Below are 16,927 nucleotides of genomic sequence, written 5' to 3'. Positions count from 1 at the left end.
GTTTTTAAAAGTGAACTTTTGTCTACCCTTGTATTGATCAAGTGGTATAGGTTTATATGGGATTAAGAAATTAAGCAGTACTACTAGCAAATTGTGTTTTCAAAAAGTAATTGTTACATTCATCTAATTCAATGTCCCTGATTTCATTTCCATGTAGATGCAATCCTGCAGGAATTAAAAGAACATGGCAGCAGCTAAAAATGAAGTATAAAAACATAATTTAATCAGGTCAAATTTGAGCATGTCATGGATGTAGGCTTTGTTGACAATATTTGACATATGAAACATCTACATAGCAATAGATATCTAATGTTGTTTTCATTGTATATATGTAATTGATTGCAACGAAAGACGGTAACGCTCAAACAAAAACGTATGGAGCAATGACAAAAAAATCGAGTCTAGGTCTCAAAATCCTCGCACGACGTAAATGTAATTCTCTAGGAATTAATGCAGCCTCCTCGTCTATTGGGTCCTCCAAAAAAGGACAAGCCATTCTTGTCACTGGTCTCTGTGTGACGGAAATTTGGGCAATGAAGGTTAAAGCAAAAAATACCGCTTCGTCTTTAAATAGGGGAGGGGACCGGCAGAAACCTTGAGTTTAGAGAATAAAACCTGCTCCCGACCAGGTTAGGTTCACAGCGTAAGTAACCATGGACACTGACTCCGAGTATAAGTTACCTCTCTTTCAGAAACGGGTTTGACTTACTCTGCTTTCTCTGGTTTAACAAACCTCCCATTCTGAAACGGAAAACCCAGGGTTTCCCTGATTTCAGGGTTAACGCACTCAGAGTTTACACTTAACCTCCTTTCTGAAACAGGCCCCTGATTTCTTATTGTGTTTTGTTTTTCTAGCATTTTGTTTTGATTTCTTTCGTTTTCCAAAATTTTTTTCTTTTCTTTTTTTTTGTGTTTTGGTTTTTGGAATTTTAAAATATTTTTACATCGATACGTTTGTTGGTTTGATTTACACTTCAGGGCCACCATAGAAAAAGTTCAAATCTTATGCTTTCAGGCCATTTTTGGCAGCAAAATAGCAAAGCCATCAAAAACGCATCAAAATGATGCAGACAATGAATTCAGAAAAGTTTCTTACGTAAACCACCTATTTAGTTTGCTATATTAAGCATTGCATCACTCAAAAACGGAAGTGTAGAGAAGTGAGACACCAGCAGTGGGTTTGTTGTCAGACAGGTAAAAAGATGAAGAAATAAACAATACAATACAATAACAAAACCAAAATAATAATATAGCAAATCTTTTTCCTGGCAAAACTATTTAACTAAGTAAATGTTTAAAATCAATGCATTTTAAAGTTTTTTTTCAGAACTTGTGACTGATGGTGAGTCACATTGAGTCGACTGTGAAGTGCAGCAGACAGTGTCTTTTCTGCTTCTGCGTTCCTCCTTCCAGGGATTTCTATAGAGCACTAGGGTGCTGCAGCTTCTTAAAACTTTCTTCTGTGGATTGAGGTTGTCTCCCTGTCTTTGGTTGTCTCGTGTAATCCAATACTGACTGTGAAGTGAGACGCCTATCTCTGTCTGTCTCTGCTAGGAAGCATTCAGTGCCAAACACGAGGAATACAGGAAGTAAAACAAACGAGACAATGACAGCAGTCACTAAGCCGTGTCATTCATCAGCAAATGTAAAGTCTATAAAAACTTGTAGACAACTTGCAAATACATGAATGTAGTAGCAACACCTTCTTTTATGAAAGATAGCAGTTCTGTCTGTAAAGATAGAACAATTGTCAAGACCTGACGAGGAAATACAACTTAACTCTGTGTTTTGTTTTTTGACATTTAGAAATGCAAATAACTAGAATTTTTGGTTTTAAGTTCTTGAAACTACCATCAGGTGATTCTGGTTTAAAGATTTGCATCAAGCAATTCTTTTAACCAGTCTAGCTTGATTTAGAGTCATCGTTGGACGAAACAGAACAAAACTGAGAACTGCTGCTAGTTTGACTAATATCAGCAGTTATGATGAAGCTTCATGTATGTGATGGAAAAGGGTCATTTTGATTGATATCCCTTAGATTACAAAGGTATTTGTGTGAAGAGAGGAAGCAATCCAACTGAAAGAGCAGCAGAAATAAAATGTTTAAAAATGGAGCAAAGAAGAGACTACATTTCTACAACTGAGAGGAGAAGAAAGACGGGGAGAAAATATGGAAAACCAGGAAAATTACCTCCAGGAATGCCAGCATAAGGATGCTGTGACACAGATACCTCTAATCAGCAAACCTGTCCTAAAAACATAGAAAAAAGGGATCACTGATTAACAAGTGATTATACTCAGATTATCGGCTGATCGTCTTAGCTCATCTTCTTATAACGCCCTTAGGAGGTATATAAACATGGCTCCTGAATCACATGTAAGGAGCTGGACAGCTGCATAGACAGAGCTCAACAGTAACTCTGCTTGGCTAATCCAGATCCTAACTTGCAAAGATGGAGAACGGCACAGAGGGCAAGAACTTCTACATCCCCATGAACAATAGGACCGGGCTTGTGAGGAGTCCTTATGAATATCCGCAGTATTATTTGGCAGATCCATGGCAGTTCAAGTTATTGGGCATCTACATGTTTTTCCTGATCCTCACCGGCTTCCCCATCAACGCTCTAACACTCGTGGTCACAGCTCAGAACAAGAAGCTCCGCCAACCTCTCAACTTCATCCTGGTGAACTTGGCGGTGGCTGGACTGATCATGGTCTGCTTTGGATTCACGGTTTGCATTTATTCTTGCATGGTGGGCTATTTCTCTCTGGGACCCCTGGGCTGTACAATAGAGGGATTCATGGCAACACTTGGAGGTAAACTGATGCAAAATGCTGAAGAGCAAATCGTGGCTGATGGCAGAATCCAATGCTTCTGCTCATACTCTGACTCTTGTGCATCTCATCAACAGGTCAAGTGTCTCTGTGGTCTCTTGTGGTCTTAGCTATTGAGAGATACATTGTGGTCTGTAAACCCATGGGAAGTTTCAAATTCACTGCAACCCACTCTGCAGCCGGCTGCGCGTTCACCTGGATAATGGCCAGCTCCTGTGCAGTCCCTCCTTTGGTTGGCTGGTCAAGGTAATGAGATACATTACCAAAGAGACAGTGAGCTAGCTGTCTGCATCCTGAGGCCATGGTTCATTTGACTGGGACTTTATACTGGACTTCCATCTAATCCTCCACATTTCTCTCTGAAGTCTAGCTTTAAAAACAGGTTTAGGTTCGGTTTCATCAAGTATGAGTCCTTGTGTTTCACTGCATTAGGACCTCAAACATGACAAATGTGTGTTGTTGTTGTGTTATCATTTATTTTTATGGATTGAAGGAAAAATATAGGCAGCAATACAGCATCATAATGTAAATGAGAACAGATACATAAAGATAGATAGATAGATAGATAGATAGATAGATAGATAGATAGATAGATAGATAGATAGATAGATAGATAGATAGATATGTTTGAGAAAGTAATTTTGAAGCTATGCTTCAGCTATTTCCTATTTACCTGAAAGTTGGCACGCTTAGCTTTGAGGACGCTGCAGTGGCCCACTGGAAGCAACAAGATTTAAGGCATTTAAAGACAATTCCAGTCACTCAGGATTACAAGAACTTTTGCTTGATTGTATGTTCACTTTACAAAATCCTGGTACGAAGGCCATTGAGACAACTGTTGTTGTGAACTTGGGCTAGAGAAATAAAACAGAATTGAACTGAATTGAGACATTTAATGCCTCAGCTGAAGGTTTCCAGAGCTTTTGAGAACTTGGAGACTTCCGTTTTTAGTGACACTAGAATTTCAGGAGCAGCATTGCTAAAATATTTGATGTTTCATGTTTTTACATTCACAGGTATATTCCAGAGGGCATTCAGGTTTCCTGCGGACCTGACTATTACACTTTGGCCCCAGGCTTTAACAACGAATCCTTTGTCATGTACATGTTTTCCTGCCACTTCTGTGTGCCTGTCTTCACCATCTTCTTCACCTATGGCAGCCTTGTGATGACAGTAAAGGCTGTAAGTACTGAAGCTTAAATAGCTTTCACTGTTTGCGTAGGCTGTGCTTCAGCATGCAGTTAGCCAATGTGTTATTGGAGCAAATCTCAATGCACGATCAATTTCCAAACTACCATGAGCTCACCGTTTTTGACCTAGTTTCACGGCCTGCAAGCAGCAGATCCATCAACACACAACATGGAATATTTTCTCCGTCTTGTGACTCAAACAAATCTTAGTCAGACTTAATAGACATTTCTATTTTAGAGGCAAATTAGATAAATCTGCAGCAAAGTGAAGTTAAAGTGAAACAGAAGATCCATCTGTAAACAGATGTTTTCTTGTGGACTCAAACTTTCAGACCAAAGCATACCCAGAATGTTCTGTTCCACTTGGTGCTCATTGAAATGTTCCTCAGCTGGATAAATGTTAAGTTTTCATTCAAGTCCAAGAATGGATCTCCATTTAATGCAGCTATGGTCCAATCACATCCTCTAAAACCTTGATGAGACAGACAGGGTCATGTTTTTCAGTGAAATGCCATAAAATGAGTCATTGTTAAGATGATCCGTTGCCCTGCCAACCCCACTTAGATCTCCTCTAAGCCATCTGTGCCTCCAAATTCTTCCTGCTTCCAAGAACGTGTTGCAGCTATAGACTGCTCACATGCTGCCTAATGCCTGTTCATCCCATTCCCTAATTCCTTTTTTCCATTTCCATTCAGACTTGCTCTCTTTCTCACTGTTTCTTAAACGTTTAAACATCTGTGAAAACGACACATCTGGTCATGAATCCTGCCCAGCATCACCGTGAGCCCCTCAAAGGGTCGTTCTTACATAACAACAGTTTGATGCTTGTTGCAGAAAAGAGCTTTGAGTGGCATCCAGACAGAAAAAACAGCGTTTATTGACCATGTTTCATTGTTACTGGTCTGGGAGTTTCAAGAACAATGTTGTGTAGAAAGCAATGCACGTGGATGAAGGCAGCTCCATTGTTTTTGTTTCTGATTTTGCTATGCCATAAATTAAATCAACAGGTGATGGTTTATAAGCTAATATCAGCAATAAAATGACTGAATTTAGACGTTTTCTTTCTTAAAACCGAAAACGCTTTCCTGTTAGGAAACAGAAGATATCTGGATTTATAATTACAACAGAAATATTTAACATTGTTGACCTCCTTTTCAGGCTGCAGCCCAGCAGCAAGACTCAGCTTCTACTCAGAAAGCAGAGAAGGAAGTGACTCGGATGTGCTTCCTGATGGTGCTGGGGTTCCTCCTGGCTTGGGTCCCTTATGCTTCCTACGCCGCCTGGATCTTCTTCAACAGAGGAGCCGCCTTCTCAGCCATGTCCATGGCCATCCCATCCTTCTTTTCAAAGAGCTCAGCCCTGTTCAATCCTATCATCTATATTTTGTTGAACAAACAGGTATAGGGTTAACACAACTTTTATTCCTATGTGCCATCAGTCATAGGGGTTATGGGTTCTAATCTGACAGCGTTTCATTCAGAACTGAAATTGGTAGCAGTTTTTCTATCACACATTCATTCCTGGATCGCTTTTTTCTCTCCCCTTCAGTTCCGTAACTGCATGCTGGCTACAATTGGAATGGGCGGCATGGTTGAAGATGAGACTTCAGTGTCCACCAGCAAGACAGAAGTCTCTACTGCTGCTTAAAGACCACGCCGGACGTCTCTGGACTGCCTCTTTCTCGGTGTCTTCCTCCCTCTGGCATGGAATTAAGCAAAAAAGATGCAAGTCAACTTCCTTCTCATAAATGGACACCAGTCCAACACTTCTGGACAACAGCAAAACCTGAACTCTTAAATGAAACACGACCTGAAGTGTTTCCTTGTTGACGGTCTTGGTAACAACGTGTTAAATGTTTGGATGGTGAGTGACTGAATTCACCTTTGTATATTTATGAAATGGAGAGGTTTGCTTATGTTTCAGCCTCGACTATGATAGCCTGTAAATATTTTATAAAGAAAAAAATGTAGAAAAAAGATTAAATGCATGCATGAAAAGATGTTTTGGTCAAGAATCCTTCCTTTCATTGTCCAGTTACTCCCTCCCATGTTTTTTTTAATGGGCGGGAATTTTAAAATGAGATATTTTTTCAGATGAAAAAGTGACAGCACTAAAGGGGGGGGGGGTATGAAATATGTTTTTTTTTTACTGTCACCATGCTTAAACAAATGCTATGAGTCAGCTGGTACAAAATCTGGTAATTTACATAAACCCAAATGTTCCGTCCAAACCAGCTTCAGGATATGTTTGCCCCCCCCCTCTGCCACAGTGATGGGGTCAACAGGTGGAACATCAGTAAGATTTGCTCTGAGGGAGCACATCTGCAGGCATCTTAGTGTCTAAATCAGTTGTTTAGGGCAAGAAACCATTTTTAAAAACATCAATGAAAAAGGAAATGCAGATGTGAAACTAACTGCCATGGAACGATGCCATCATCTGGTCGTGATGCAGTCACAAACCTCTTCTGCTTTGCCTCTATGTGGACAAATGACCCTCTTTTCTGGGAATTCTTGCATTGTTTGGGTTTGTTGGTCATTGAGCGTGATCCTTTTATGCCTGGTGACAAATCATAAGCTAATTCTCTCAATGTGGTTTCTAATTAGAGCTTTTATTTACAATAATTAGATTATGATACTTAGTAAAGTCAAGCAGTGTGTCAAGAGATCAAATTGCACATACGCTGACGAGCACTTCGGCTCAGGCTAAAGCGCTCAACGAGGATTGAATCAACCAAAACCCAGTCTTCAATTTCCCAGGAACAATTTGGTTTTCGCTGGAAAAACTCAAGTTTTACTTGTCAAACCTGCCAGAGGGAAGTTCTAGAAATGCTGCCTTGCAACCACACGGGGTGCTTGATGTGGCAGGTTGCTGCTCTGTTAGGAAACATTCACTATAAAAGAGAGGAAGGATTGATGTGGTCATGTGACCAATTTGATTTGGATTGAGTCAATATGAAATCAGTTTTTCAGCCCTGCAGCTGCAGCGAGTCAGCAGAAACGTTTGACTTTATCAAAACCAGCAAGAAGGCGGGACAAACAGGTGTCTGTAAAATCCAAATAGCTAAAGCTGAAGATGCTGTGGTTATCCGTCTGCTGTAAAGTTGGAGAATATTTTTTTTTCATTAAACATTGTCAAGGTTTTACCTGGGAAACTGCATATGCTTCCAGAGACATTCATTTAAAAGTGTGCTTTAATCTGGAAGTCAAAAGTTTGTCCATTCATGGAAAACTAACATTTATCGCGCTCGATGGTGAAGAACAGGCACAGGCTTAGATTTAGCAGGGTGTTCAGAATCAGAATTTTGTCACCCAAACACATGGAAAAATATGGACGGGACCTGAAATCACAAACAAAAAGTATGTCGCATCATTTTTATACCAACTGAGAATAATAATTATTAATGATATGACCATATTAGGACTTTTATAAGACTTTGTTATTTTGAAATGAAATGGGAAGTAAAACTGAATAATTAAAGCAAAACCACAGCCACGGGAACGGGCTTGGCAGAATCAGCGGGGAGACCCTGTTGAGCTTGACTCTCCATTATCCTCCTTTATACATACATATATATATATATATATATATATATATATATATATATATATATATATATATATATATATATATATATATATATATATATATATATATATATATATATATATATATATATATATATATATATATATACTCTGCATAAAAACGTTCCACAGCGTCAATGAAAGTGGATTGTAAAAGCTACAGAGAGAGAAAAAAGTAGATTTTTATTTGTGCAGCTTTTCTGATATAACTGCCAATTACAAAGTAAATGGAGGCTGCCCATTTCATGGGAAAGTTATTTAAAGGTTAAAAAAAGGACAACAATTGCCTCTAAGATTACTAAAACTAGTGTCCAAATGTTTACTGGCCTCTTTTGCTCACATCAACCTGTAAACATTTGAAAGTATAAAGAAGAGCTCTCTTTGGCGATCCATGCGTCCTCATCCCGTCCCGGTCCTTCACAGGACAATCCTCTTCAGCAGAAGAGACCCAAATGCAGGATTTTTCCTGATCCGCTCTGGGCAAAGCACAAAACAAGCCTAATGGTTACAGGCCTGAACCTTTGACTCTCTGCTTTATTTAAGAAAAAAACCTAGCAAGAATTGATTCTGTCGGTTGGAAAAAAATGGGCACGATGTTAAAAGAAGGTTGTGGCTGAAACAGGTTGTTTAAGATCGTAAAACTGTAAATACTGTGTGACTGTTCGGGGTCATTTTCCATTTTTAGCCCACTTCAAAAATGTTAACTATTTATGAATACTTTGTGAAAAAGTAACATGGGAGTTGCTTTTAAAAAGTTTAAGGATTTTTCCCCAAACTATAGTTTTTAAATAAAACTTGCTGAGTAGTTTATGTCAACTTGTAGTTTTTATAGTGTTTATGCATATTAACTTTTCTAAATAAATGTTTGTAATTTGCTAAAAATCACCTTCAAAATTTCTGAAACAATGAAACTCTTCTTTAGGAGCAACATTTCTACAATGGTAGATTTTTATGTAGATATTATGGGATGTTGGTTTCTTTCCATTACTATATGGTATACGGTGACATTTAGAGGCAACCAGAATCAGATTTTAGGAGGGGCTTCCCAATCATGTTGCCTGTTTTCCCCACAGAGACCAGCACAGCTTTGAAATGTGATGCGGCAAACTCAGCGTAAAAGCAGAAACGTTAGCGATGCCTATGCGCTGCCGATAACACGTCCAGCCTCGTTCCCCAACACCTCCTGGTGCGTTATCTTAAGAGCTTCAATGGATTATTCTGTTCTCAGTCTAATAGACTTACATCTTTTCCTAATTGCATTTCTCTGTAAGTCCTTGTGAACAGTAACAGCTACAATTACAGTTTCAAAGCTTTGTCCTTCCACAGATCATCCAGGTTGTTTTGTTACATCTACATTCATTGATAGTTTATCTTGATCCAAACTTAATCGTTACAAGTCAGGTTTACCACGTTTTTTGAACGTTTTTTGGTGTCGGTTGGTTGTTTTCTCCTGACCACCCCTCCCTTTTTTCCTGGGGTCACCACGTCAGCGTTTCACACATTGGTTTGGTGCCGAATGTCTTACCTGATGCAACCACCGCCACGGTGCTCGGGTTTGAGGCTGCGATCTAATGATGGAGCCAAGGTATCATTTCTTTACTTCATTTTACTTATTTACTTCCCCCCACTTTATTTGATTGGCTTTACTTGTGTTTCTCTTGATTTGACACAATTAGAACCTCAGTCAGGAAATTGCATTAGTTTACTCGCTAACCACTTTGCCGTAAGCTCGTGGTTCCCTCGGTAACCTGGTTAGTTGGATAAATTTTTAGGCATTAGGTTTCTCTCTTGTTGACTCAACTCTGAGCTTGTGTTTTGATGACCTTTTAACCCTTCAATCTTCATTGGGTTTGCAATAGTTAGCCATCGTTGCTGTCCTCGTTTTCTAAAGTAGACACCCTGGGTGAAGGGCTCACCAAAACCCATTTTTCTGCGTTAAAAAAGCTCTTCCCTAAGCGTTTGAGGTCAAAACCTTAAGTCATCCTCCAGACCTTTGATGAAAGCAGATAGCTTTGTGGTGAGCTTGTTCTTACTGCCAGATCCACAATCCATTCTTTTAAAGTGATGTTTTCATGACTGCTGTCCGGGTCTGAAAGCATTCGTTTAGTTTGTTTTTTTAAACTGCAAAAACTTTCTCCCTCCATCTTTTAATTTCATGTTACATTGATGATCATTTCTCTCATCAGATTTACAACTATTTATGTATAATTACAGGTGAAGCCTTTCTAAAATGTCTGATGAACATTTAAAAGACGATTCATTCAAAGAAATGCCTGGAAAGTCACCAGATTCCACATCATGAAGAAAACATAAAAGCCAACCTGCTGCTGAACAAGCGGAAAAGAGTTTCAGGGTCACATGTACAGAAAGTTTGACTCTGATGTCATTGGTCATCCTCCTGTGTGTTTTTTAGAAAATCTTTGACGAAGTTCTTTCTGAATGGATGGATGGACTTCAGTGCAGTGTGCCACCAGTGCAGAGAAAAAAGGTTAGAGGTCAGAAGTCCTTCTGAAAAGTTCGAGTGGGATTCATCACATGGATCATAGAGCTGAACAGGCAAGTGGATGTGTGTGTGTGTGCGTGCGTGTGTGTGCGTGCATGTGTCTGTGTGTGTGCTGGTGCGTGCATGTGTATGCGCGTGTGTGTGTGTGCGTGCATGTGTGTGTGCACGTGTGTGCGTGCATGGGTGCGTGTGTGTGCATGTGTGTGTGCGTGCGTAAGTGCATATGCGTGTGTGTGTGTGCCTGTGTGTGCACGTGTGTGCGTGCGCGGGTGCGTGTGTGTGCATGTGTGTGTGCGTGCGTTTTTGTGTGTGTGCCTGCGCATGGGCATGTGTGTGTGTGTGTGTGCTGGTGTGTGTGCTTGTGTGTCATGCTCATATTTGTCGTATTTCTGTTTTCTAAGCTTATTACTAGAAATTTTAGGACATTTTACTAGCAGAATAACATTTTCTAGACTTCTGGTTAGATTTAGGATGAGACAGGAAAGATGTTTAGTTATTTAACAACTTGACCATTTCAAATCCAAAATAACTGTAATTTTTAGCTTCTTTAGCAAATAGGATTTGTTATCACTACTAGAACTCAAATCTCATTGTGTAGAGGAACCTTCATGTGACTGAAGGTTAGTGTCAGTGAAATAGGAAAACTTAACAAAATGTGTATTGGCTGGTGTAAAAGACATTTCTGTGTTAGAGTTTGTTTCTCTCCCAGCGTTAAGATTTACTATTATCTACAAATTAACAAGTTCTGTATAGCATCTTAGATTTTAACCTAAACATTTTTATCCATCAATCAATCAAATCTTTATTTATATAGCACTTTCACATCTGCCAGACATCCAAAGTGCTGCTCAAGTATAAATACACTAAAACCAAAGGTAAAATTCAAAGAAGCACAGTAAAACGATAATAAAATCATCAATAAAAGAAAACACTAAAAAAGCTGTCTAATTATCATTCTCTCTGGTGTTAAAAGCCAATCTTTAAGTTATGAACTCTGTTTTTCTTTTGTTGCCACTAAAACTGTTTTCAGTTTATTCACTGACAGCCAACGGTGTCAATGTTTGAACAGGAACAAGAACACATGGAAGACGTGCAGCCTCTAATTTCAAACATACATTTAACCCTTGTGCTATCCTAGGCACTCTAACTTTGGGAGTTGGGTCATCTAGACCCACTAGTCAGTGCTCTGAACCTTTTTTCTTCAGTGATTTGTGATCTTCACTGGTGTCCATGGATGACATGAAATCTTTCCACCTTTATCCACCTTTGTCATGGTAGGGAGAACACATCAATGTAAGGGGGGGGGGGGTCATCTACAGCACAAGGGTTAAACAACAATAGCGTATACGCAGCTCAATAAAAGAACAAAGACAGTTGTTGACTAAATCAATGAATGTAAAATTGATTTCTGTTGAAATGCTACAGATGGTTGTGGCAGAAATGTTGCAAAAGACACCCAGTTTTTGGAAAGAAAAAGCATCAAATGACTGTGGTACCAGGGTCATTGAGTCAGAAATGCAGTTTTTTTTTTAAACCAAATCATTTGACATGTAACTGTGTGACTTTCTTGTTTATATGTACGTCATCAGTGTTTTCTGTGTGCAAAGCCTGCAATGATGTTAGTCTGATCCTCATGCGTGGAACGTGACGCCCTCTACTGACGGCGTGGAGGCATTTACACATTCAGCTTCACTTTGTTTACCCCAGCTCCTCAACACTATTAGAAGCTCCTCATTTTAAAAAGCCATACATGACAAGAACGTGCAGCATTTGTTAGTCATTTAAGGCACACGCCTCAGGCTCCTCATGTGGTCTCTGCATTCTGCTTTTTTCAAAGTAGAATACTTCATTCTGTTGTTTACCAAAAACAAACTATATTATTAGAAGTAAATATGAATTTAGATGGCCCCTTTTCTAGCTGTCAAATGCTCTGCAGTGCATCTGTTACCTTGATGCTGTTGATTTGATGCTCTACTTCATGTTTACAAGGAAAGTAACACAAAAGTGAACAGACGTTATCTCCCATTATGCAACAGAAACAATTTCAAGTCAGGGATTACTTTTAAATACATTTTTCATTCCTTCAGAAGTAATGTATACTGTATTTTCTAGTAACTTGAAATGATCTCAGATCCCGTTTTGACTCCTTAACTTCAGTCTTTCAGGAAGATTTCTCAGCCACTGCTTTACCCAAAATATATTTAATCAGTTTGGTTTCATATTAGGTTAATCAAATCAGGAAATGTAGTTTTGTGAAAAACATTCTTGCCCAGGAACTTTAAAGACACAGAATTTTTATTTGTAAATCAGTTGTCTCTTAGCCTAAAAGGGAGAAACAGACAAATGCTAAAATAATTCATTTTTTAGAGATGTATATTTTATACAAATGTATAAATGTACAAAAGCCAAAAAAGCGAACACATTTGCAGTACCCTCCTTCCCTGTTTTAATATGAGCAGCCTTAGCAGCACTTCATAATCAACAGTCTTAACTCTGACGGAGGAGATGCAGATTAAAGCCACAGCTGCTAAGCTACGTGTGAGTTTGACTTGTGACAGTAAGCTGTAGCTACAACACGTCAGGCCACTGCAGGACAAGAGGATATTGAGGTTAATCCCATCAGGATACCGCCGATTACAGCCCCTCTAAATGAAGATGGACGTCTAGGGTGCAAATGCTCGATTATTAAATGTTCTCTCTGTCATCTGGTCACAGCAAGAATGAAGTTTGTGGATTATTGTGAGGTCCATCACCAGTCCTGAAATGAGATTCAACAATGGCAGATGAGGAACAAAAGACACTATTACATCAAGTATCTTGTACAAGGCAAAAGAAATAAAAGAGTAAACCACAGATCACACAATTTTCAGTCGCTTAGAATAAAGAAAATGCTCATTTTTAATCCATTTTAAAGGTTTTGTGGCAATTTTAGTCAGTTTAATGTTTGCTGTGCATCCAGACTCTACAGAAGATGCCAAAAACACAGTTCTATTCAAGGTGGGAACTCCGATCAAAAGATGTTTTAGCTATTTGATATGCAACAAAGCAATCCTTTTGAAGTTTTGTTCACATAAACACATTTTCACGCCTTATTAAACTCAGTGATTAAGGATTTGCAGCTTTCACTTAGTAAACAGGATCATTTTTTGGAGATGAGATGAACTTGTAGGTAGAAAAGCAACAATTGTTCGTTTTTAGTTAAGAACAATGGATTTCCAATATTCATTAGCTTCGTTTTATTCCCGTGTTCTCATATATTTTTGTTTATGCTCTGCAACTGGCTGGCTCCGGACCCAAACTTTGTTTTACCCTGTAGTGAAATGACGATAAAGAATCCTAAAACCCTTAAATCCTTGAATCTTTGAATGGGATGATAACTGGCTAAACCTAACCAGGATACCAAAGTCCTCTCAAAAAAAGACATCATACCCACAGATTTGAATCAAATTAAGTGGATTATATTGAAATGATCTTATGATCCCCCCAAAAATCTACACTTGATTATTTATTAGATGCCTGAGATTAAAAGTTACATGCAGGACACTGAAACTTTCCATCAGGAATCATTACAGTCGGAAGTGTCTTAATCTGTGGAAGCTGACATCAAATTCATTCAGTTAGGATTACAGGAGTTTATCCGGACTTGAAAAGTCGATCAAGTTACCCAGCATTATCAGGTGTTAAGATAAATTACTGGCCTCTTAATTTCCGTACGGCCTCACAATCCTGCCAACATAATCCGTTTTAGCTATTAAGCAATAAGGAGAGAGGGAAGGTATAAAAATCACAAGGCTAAGCTCTGAGCTGCATGTTCCGAAACTGTCCCGGATCCTCCGCTTCAAGAGAGTCCAAGGGAGCATCAAAAATGGGTTGGGAGCCTAATGGCACTGAAGGACAAAACTTCTACATCCCAATGTCCAACCGGACGGGGGTTGTCAGAAGCCCCTTTGAATACCCTCAGTACTACATGGTCGACCCAATAATGTACAAGATTCTGGCTTTCTACATGTTCTTCCTGATCTGCACTGGAACTCCCATCAACGGCTTGACGTTGTACGTAACAGCGACCAACAAGAAGCTTCAGCAACCTCTCAACTTCATCCTGGTGAACCTGGCGGTGGCCGGACTCATCATGTGCGCCTTTGGCTTCACCATCACCATCACATCAAGCTTCTATGGCTATTTTGTTCTAGGACCCACCTTCTGTGCCATTGAGGGATTTATGGCCACACTTGGAGGTAAAACAAAAAAACCAGAGGAAGCAAAACGCTCCACAAGAAGAATAGACGGTGGTACTCAAACCTACATCTCAAGGAGATTTTTCTGTAAAACTTTTACCTTTTTGTTTTTACTTCTCTCTCAGGTGAAGTTGCTCTCTGGTCTCTGGTTGTCCTGGCTGTTGAGAGATATATTGTTGTCTGCAAACCCATGGGGAGCTTCAAATTCTCAGGAACTCACGCCGGAGCTGGAGTCCTTCTGACCTGGGTAATGGCTCTGGCTTGTGCTGCTCCTCCACTTTGCGGCTGGTCCAGGTAACACCAGCACATTGCTTTAAGTAGAAAAAGAAACATTTCGCAAAAACAGAAAAACACACATAGATGGCCCATTTTCTTTGACTACCATCCAGGTACATCCCTGAAGGCATGCAATGCTCCTGTGGACCCGACTACTACACTCTGGCTCCTGGCTTCAACAATGAGTCATACGTCATATATATGTTTGTTGTGCACTTCTTCGTCCCAGTCTTCCTCATTTTCTTCACTTATGGAAGTCTGGTGTTGACTGTCAAAGCTGTGAGTTCAGTTTTATGCTATTTCCCCAAGAATTTAGCAAGAAATGAAGCCTTGGCGCTGAGTCTATCAGCTATTAAATGGCTTTAAGTAAATCTATCTTTTGTTTTACCAATCTCCATGTGTGCAGGCAGCAGCGCAGCAGCAGGACTCAGCTTCTACCCAGAAGGCTGAGAAGGAGGTAACACGTATGTGCCTGTTGATGGTCTTTGGCTTCCTGGTAGCTTGGGTTCCGTACGCCAGCTTTGCTGGCTGGATTTTCCTGAATAAAGGAGCTTCCTTCACTGCCCTGACTGCCTCCATCCCTGCTTTCTTTGCTAAGAGCTCAGCATTGTACAATGCTGTTATCTACGTGCTGCTGAACAAACAGGTTGGTGTGATATTCAGTCATATCAGTTTGTTTGTGTGTTTTCTTGGCGCGTAGCGTCTGACTTGATCTACCTTCTTCTAGTTCCGTAACTGCATGCTGGCTGCCATTGGAATGGGAGGCTTGGTGGAGGATGAGACCTCAGTGTCAACAAGCAAGACAGAAGTCTCAACTGCAGCTTAAGGACCACATGTCTTAATTACAACAACCTCGTCGCTTTTGTGGACACTTTCAGTGATTGCTTTCAGGTTTAAAGAAGCACGTTAAAAACCCAAAAAAAAGAAGGGGAAAAAAAGTCATGAACTTTGCCAAAGCTTTGGTTTTGGATTTGTCAACGTTGGACTCGCTAAGGAATTCCATCGGCATACTTCCAAACACGCTGGAGTTAATCTGCTTTGGAGAGTGTCTTGAATAGTGCATCTGATGTGTGTTTGAGCCAGTGTGACTGAATGAGCAGATAGACGAGCTGAAGGTTCGCCGGTTTACCTGATGCAGGATTTTTATGGATTTGAAACTGTACGTCTTGTGGAGTAGACAATAAATGCATGCATAAAAGGAGAAGTAGCTGTGGCTCATTTATCCAAAGATGGATCACTGACTGTTTAAGCTTTACATCTTTCACATACAGATTATTAGAAAAGTGCGTCTCATATTTTTGCCCACAAAAGACATTGGTAAGTCAATCTTAAAACATTTTCTAATTCTGTTACACACATTTATGCTTTATTTACTCAAACGTTTTATTTTGGGAAATCAATTTTATTCTATTGTATATTTTTAGCATCACCAAAAACAAAGCAGGAGATGAACTAACTAGCCAGTATATTGAAGTGTTCATTATTTTTCCAAAAAATTGAATTAGTTTTTACTTTTTATTAAATCAGCAGGATTTAATGAACAAAAGATTGAACAATGGGGGTGTTTCAACCTCTAAACTAAAGATTAACACCTCTAATGATGGTCTTTCTCAATCTAAGCAATTTAGATGTAACACAAAACAATGGTTTTTAACTGTCTGAGTTAGTTATCATGCATTTTCAGACTTTAAATCTGGGTCACCAGGCAACAGGGTGTTGAGCTGCTGACGTCAGTCGGTTGGTTTAAATGCCAGGCATGACAATCATTCTCTCCTCAGAGAAGATTCCCAATTCCACATTCATCCTAGGAAGTCTGGAAATGACTTTTTGTAAAAGTATAAAAGCCCCAGAGTTTATCTTAAAGGAAGGTGGTACTGATGCTGGCAGCATGAACGGCTGTCAGGAGCTCACGGTGTGCGACCTCTCTTGTTCATACCTAACCTGATTAAATAAATGGTCACTGTAATAGCCACAGCCCATTAGTACAATGTGTTTGCCATAATCTCCTCTCTCCTGTCGGTGACCCAGGAGCAGTAAAATACTTTAGATGTTTTAAAGAAAGTCTGCGAAGAAGGACAGAGAGGCTAATCTGATGTATCCAATGGGGAAGTGCTCTCAGCATCAGAGCGACACAGATTAATGAAACACTCATTAAGTCTCAGACGCAGTTTCCATTTGTCTGTCACGTGCAATAGGACTTTCTAATGCACCTACATAAAAGTATTGTATCTAACTGTTAATAACTAAAAGTTAAATAGGAGTTTTTTAATTCAAATATTCCTTTTATGTTTCCTGACCAAA

The 16,927-nt window shown here is 39.5% G+C and overlaps 2 protein-coding genes across 2 annotated transcripts; both read left to right on the top strand.

Moving 5' to 3' along the window:
* The first annotated feature begins 2,390 nt into the window (after positions 1 to 2,390).
* On the top strand, positions 2,391 to 6,023 carry kfh-g (KFH-G protein). Its single transcript, NM_001104655.1, has 5 exons — positions 2,391 to 2,817; positions 2,913 to 3,081; positions 3,852 to 4,017; positions 5,184 to 5,423; positions 5,574 to 6,023. Exons 1-5 carry the CDS (start codon positions 2,454 to 2,456, stop codon positions 5,670 to 5,672), a joined length of 1,038 nt encoding a protein of 345 aa, NP_001098125.1. The 5' UTR covers positions 2,391 to 2,453; the 3' UTR covers positions 5,673 to 6,023.
* A 3,044-nt stretch (positions 6,024 to 9,067) lies between these two features.
* On the top strand, positions 9,068 to 15,830 carry LOC101157922 (green-sensitive opsin). Its single transcript, XM_004086130.5, has 6 exons — positions 9,068 to 9,194; positions 10,023 to 14,350; positions 14,476 to 14,644; positions 14,740 to 14,905; positions 15,033 to 15,272; positions 15,354 to 15,830. The coding sequence occupies exons 2-6, from the start codon at positions 13,921 to 13,923 to the stop codon at positions 15,450 to 15,452; spliced, it is 1,104 nt and encodes a 367-aa protein (XP_004086178.2). The 5' UTR covers positions 9,068 to 9,194; positions 10,023 to 13,920; the 3' UTR covers positions 15,453 to 15,830.
* Positions 15,831 to 16,927: the final 1,097 nt, after the last annotated feature.

The sequence above is a fragment of the Oryzias latipes genome, chromosome 5, assembly GCF_053564925.1.
Source record: "Oryzias latipes strain Hd-rR chromosome 5, Olatipes_Hd-rR_3.1".
Lineage (NCBI taxonomy): Eukaryota > Metazoa > Chordata > Actinopteri > Beloniformes > Adrianichthyidae > Oryzias > Oryzias latipes.
This window is presented reverse-complemented; position numbering and strand designations above follow the sequence as displayed.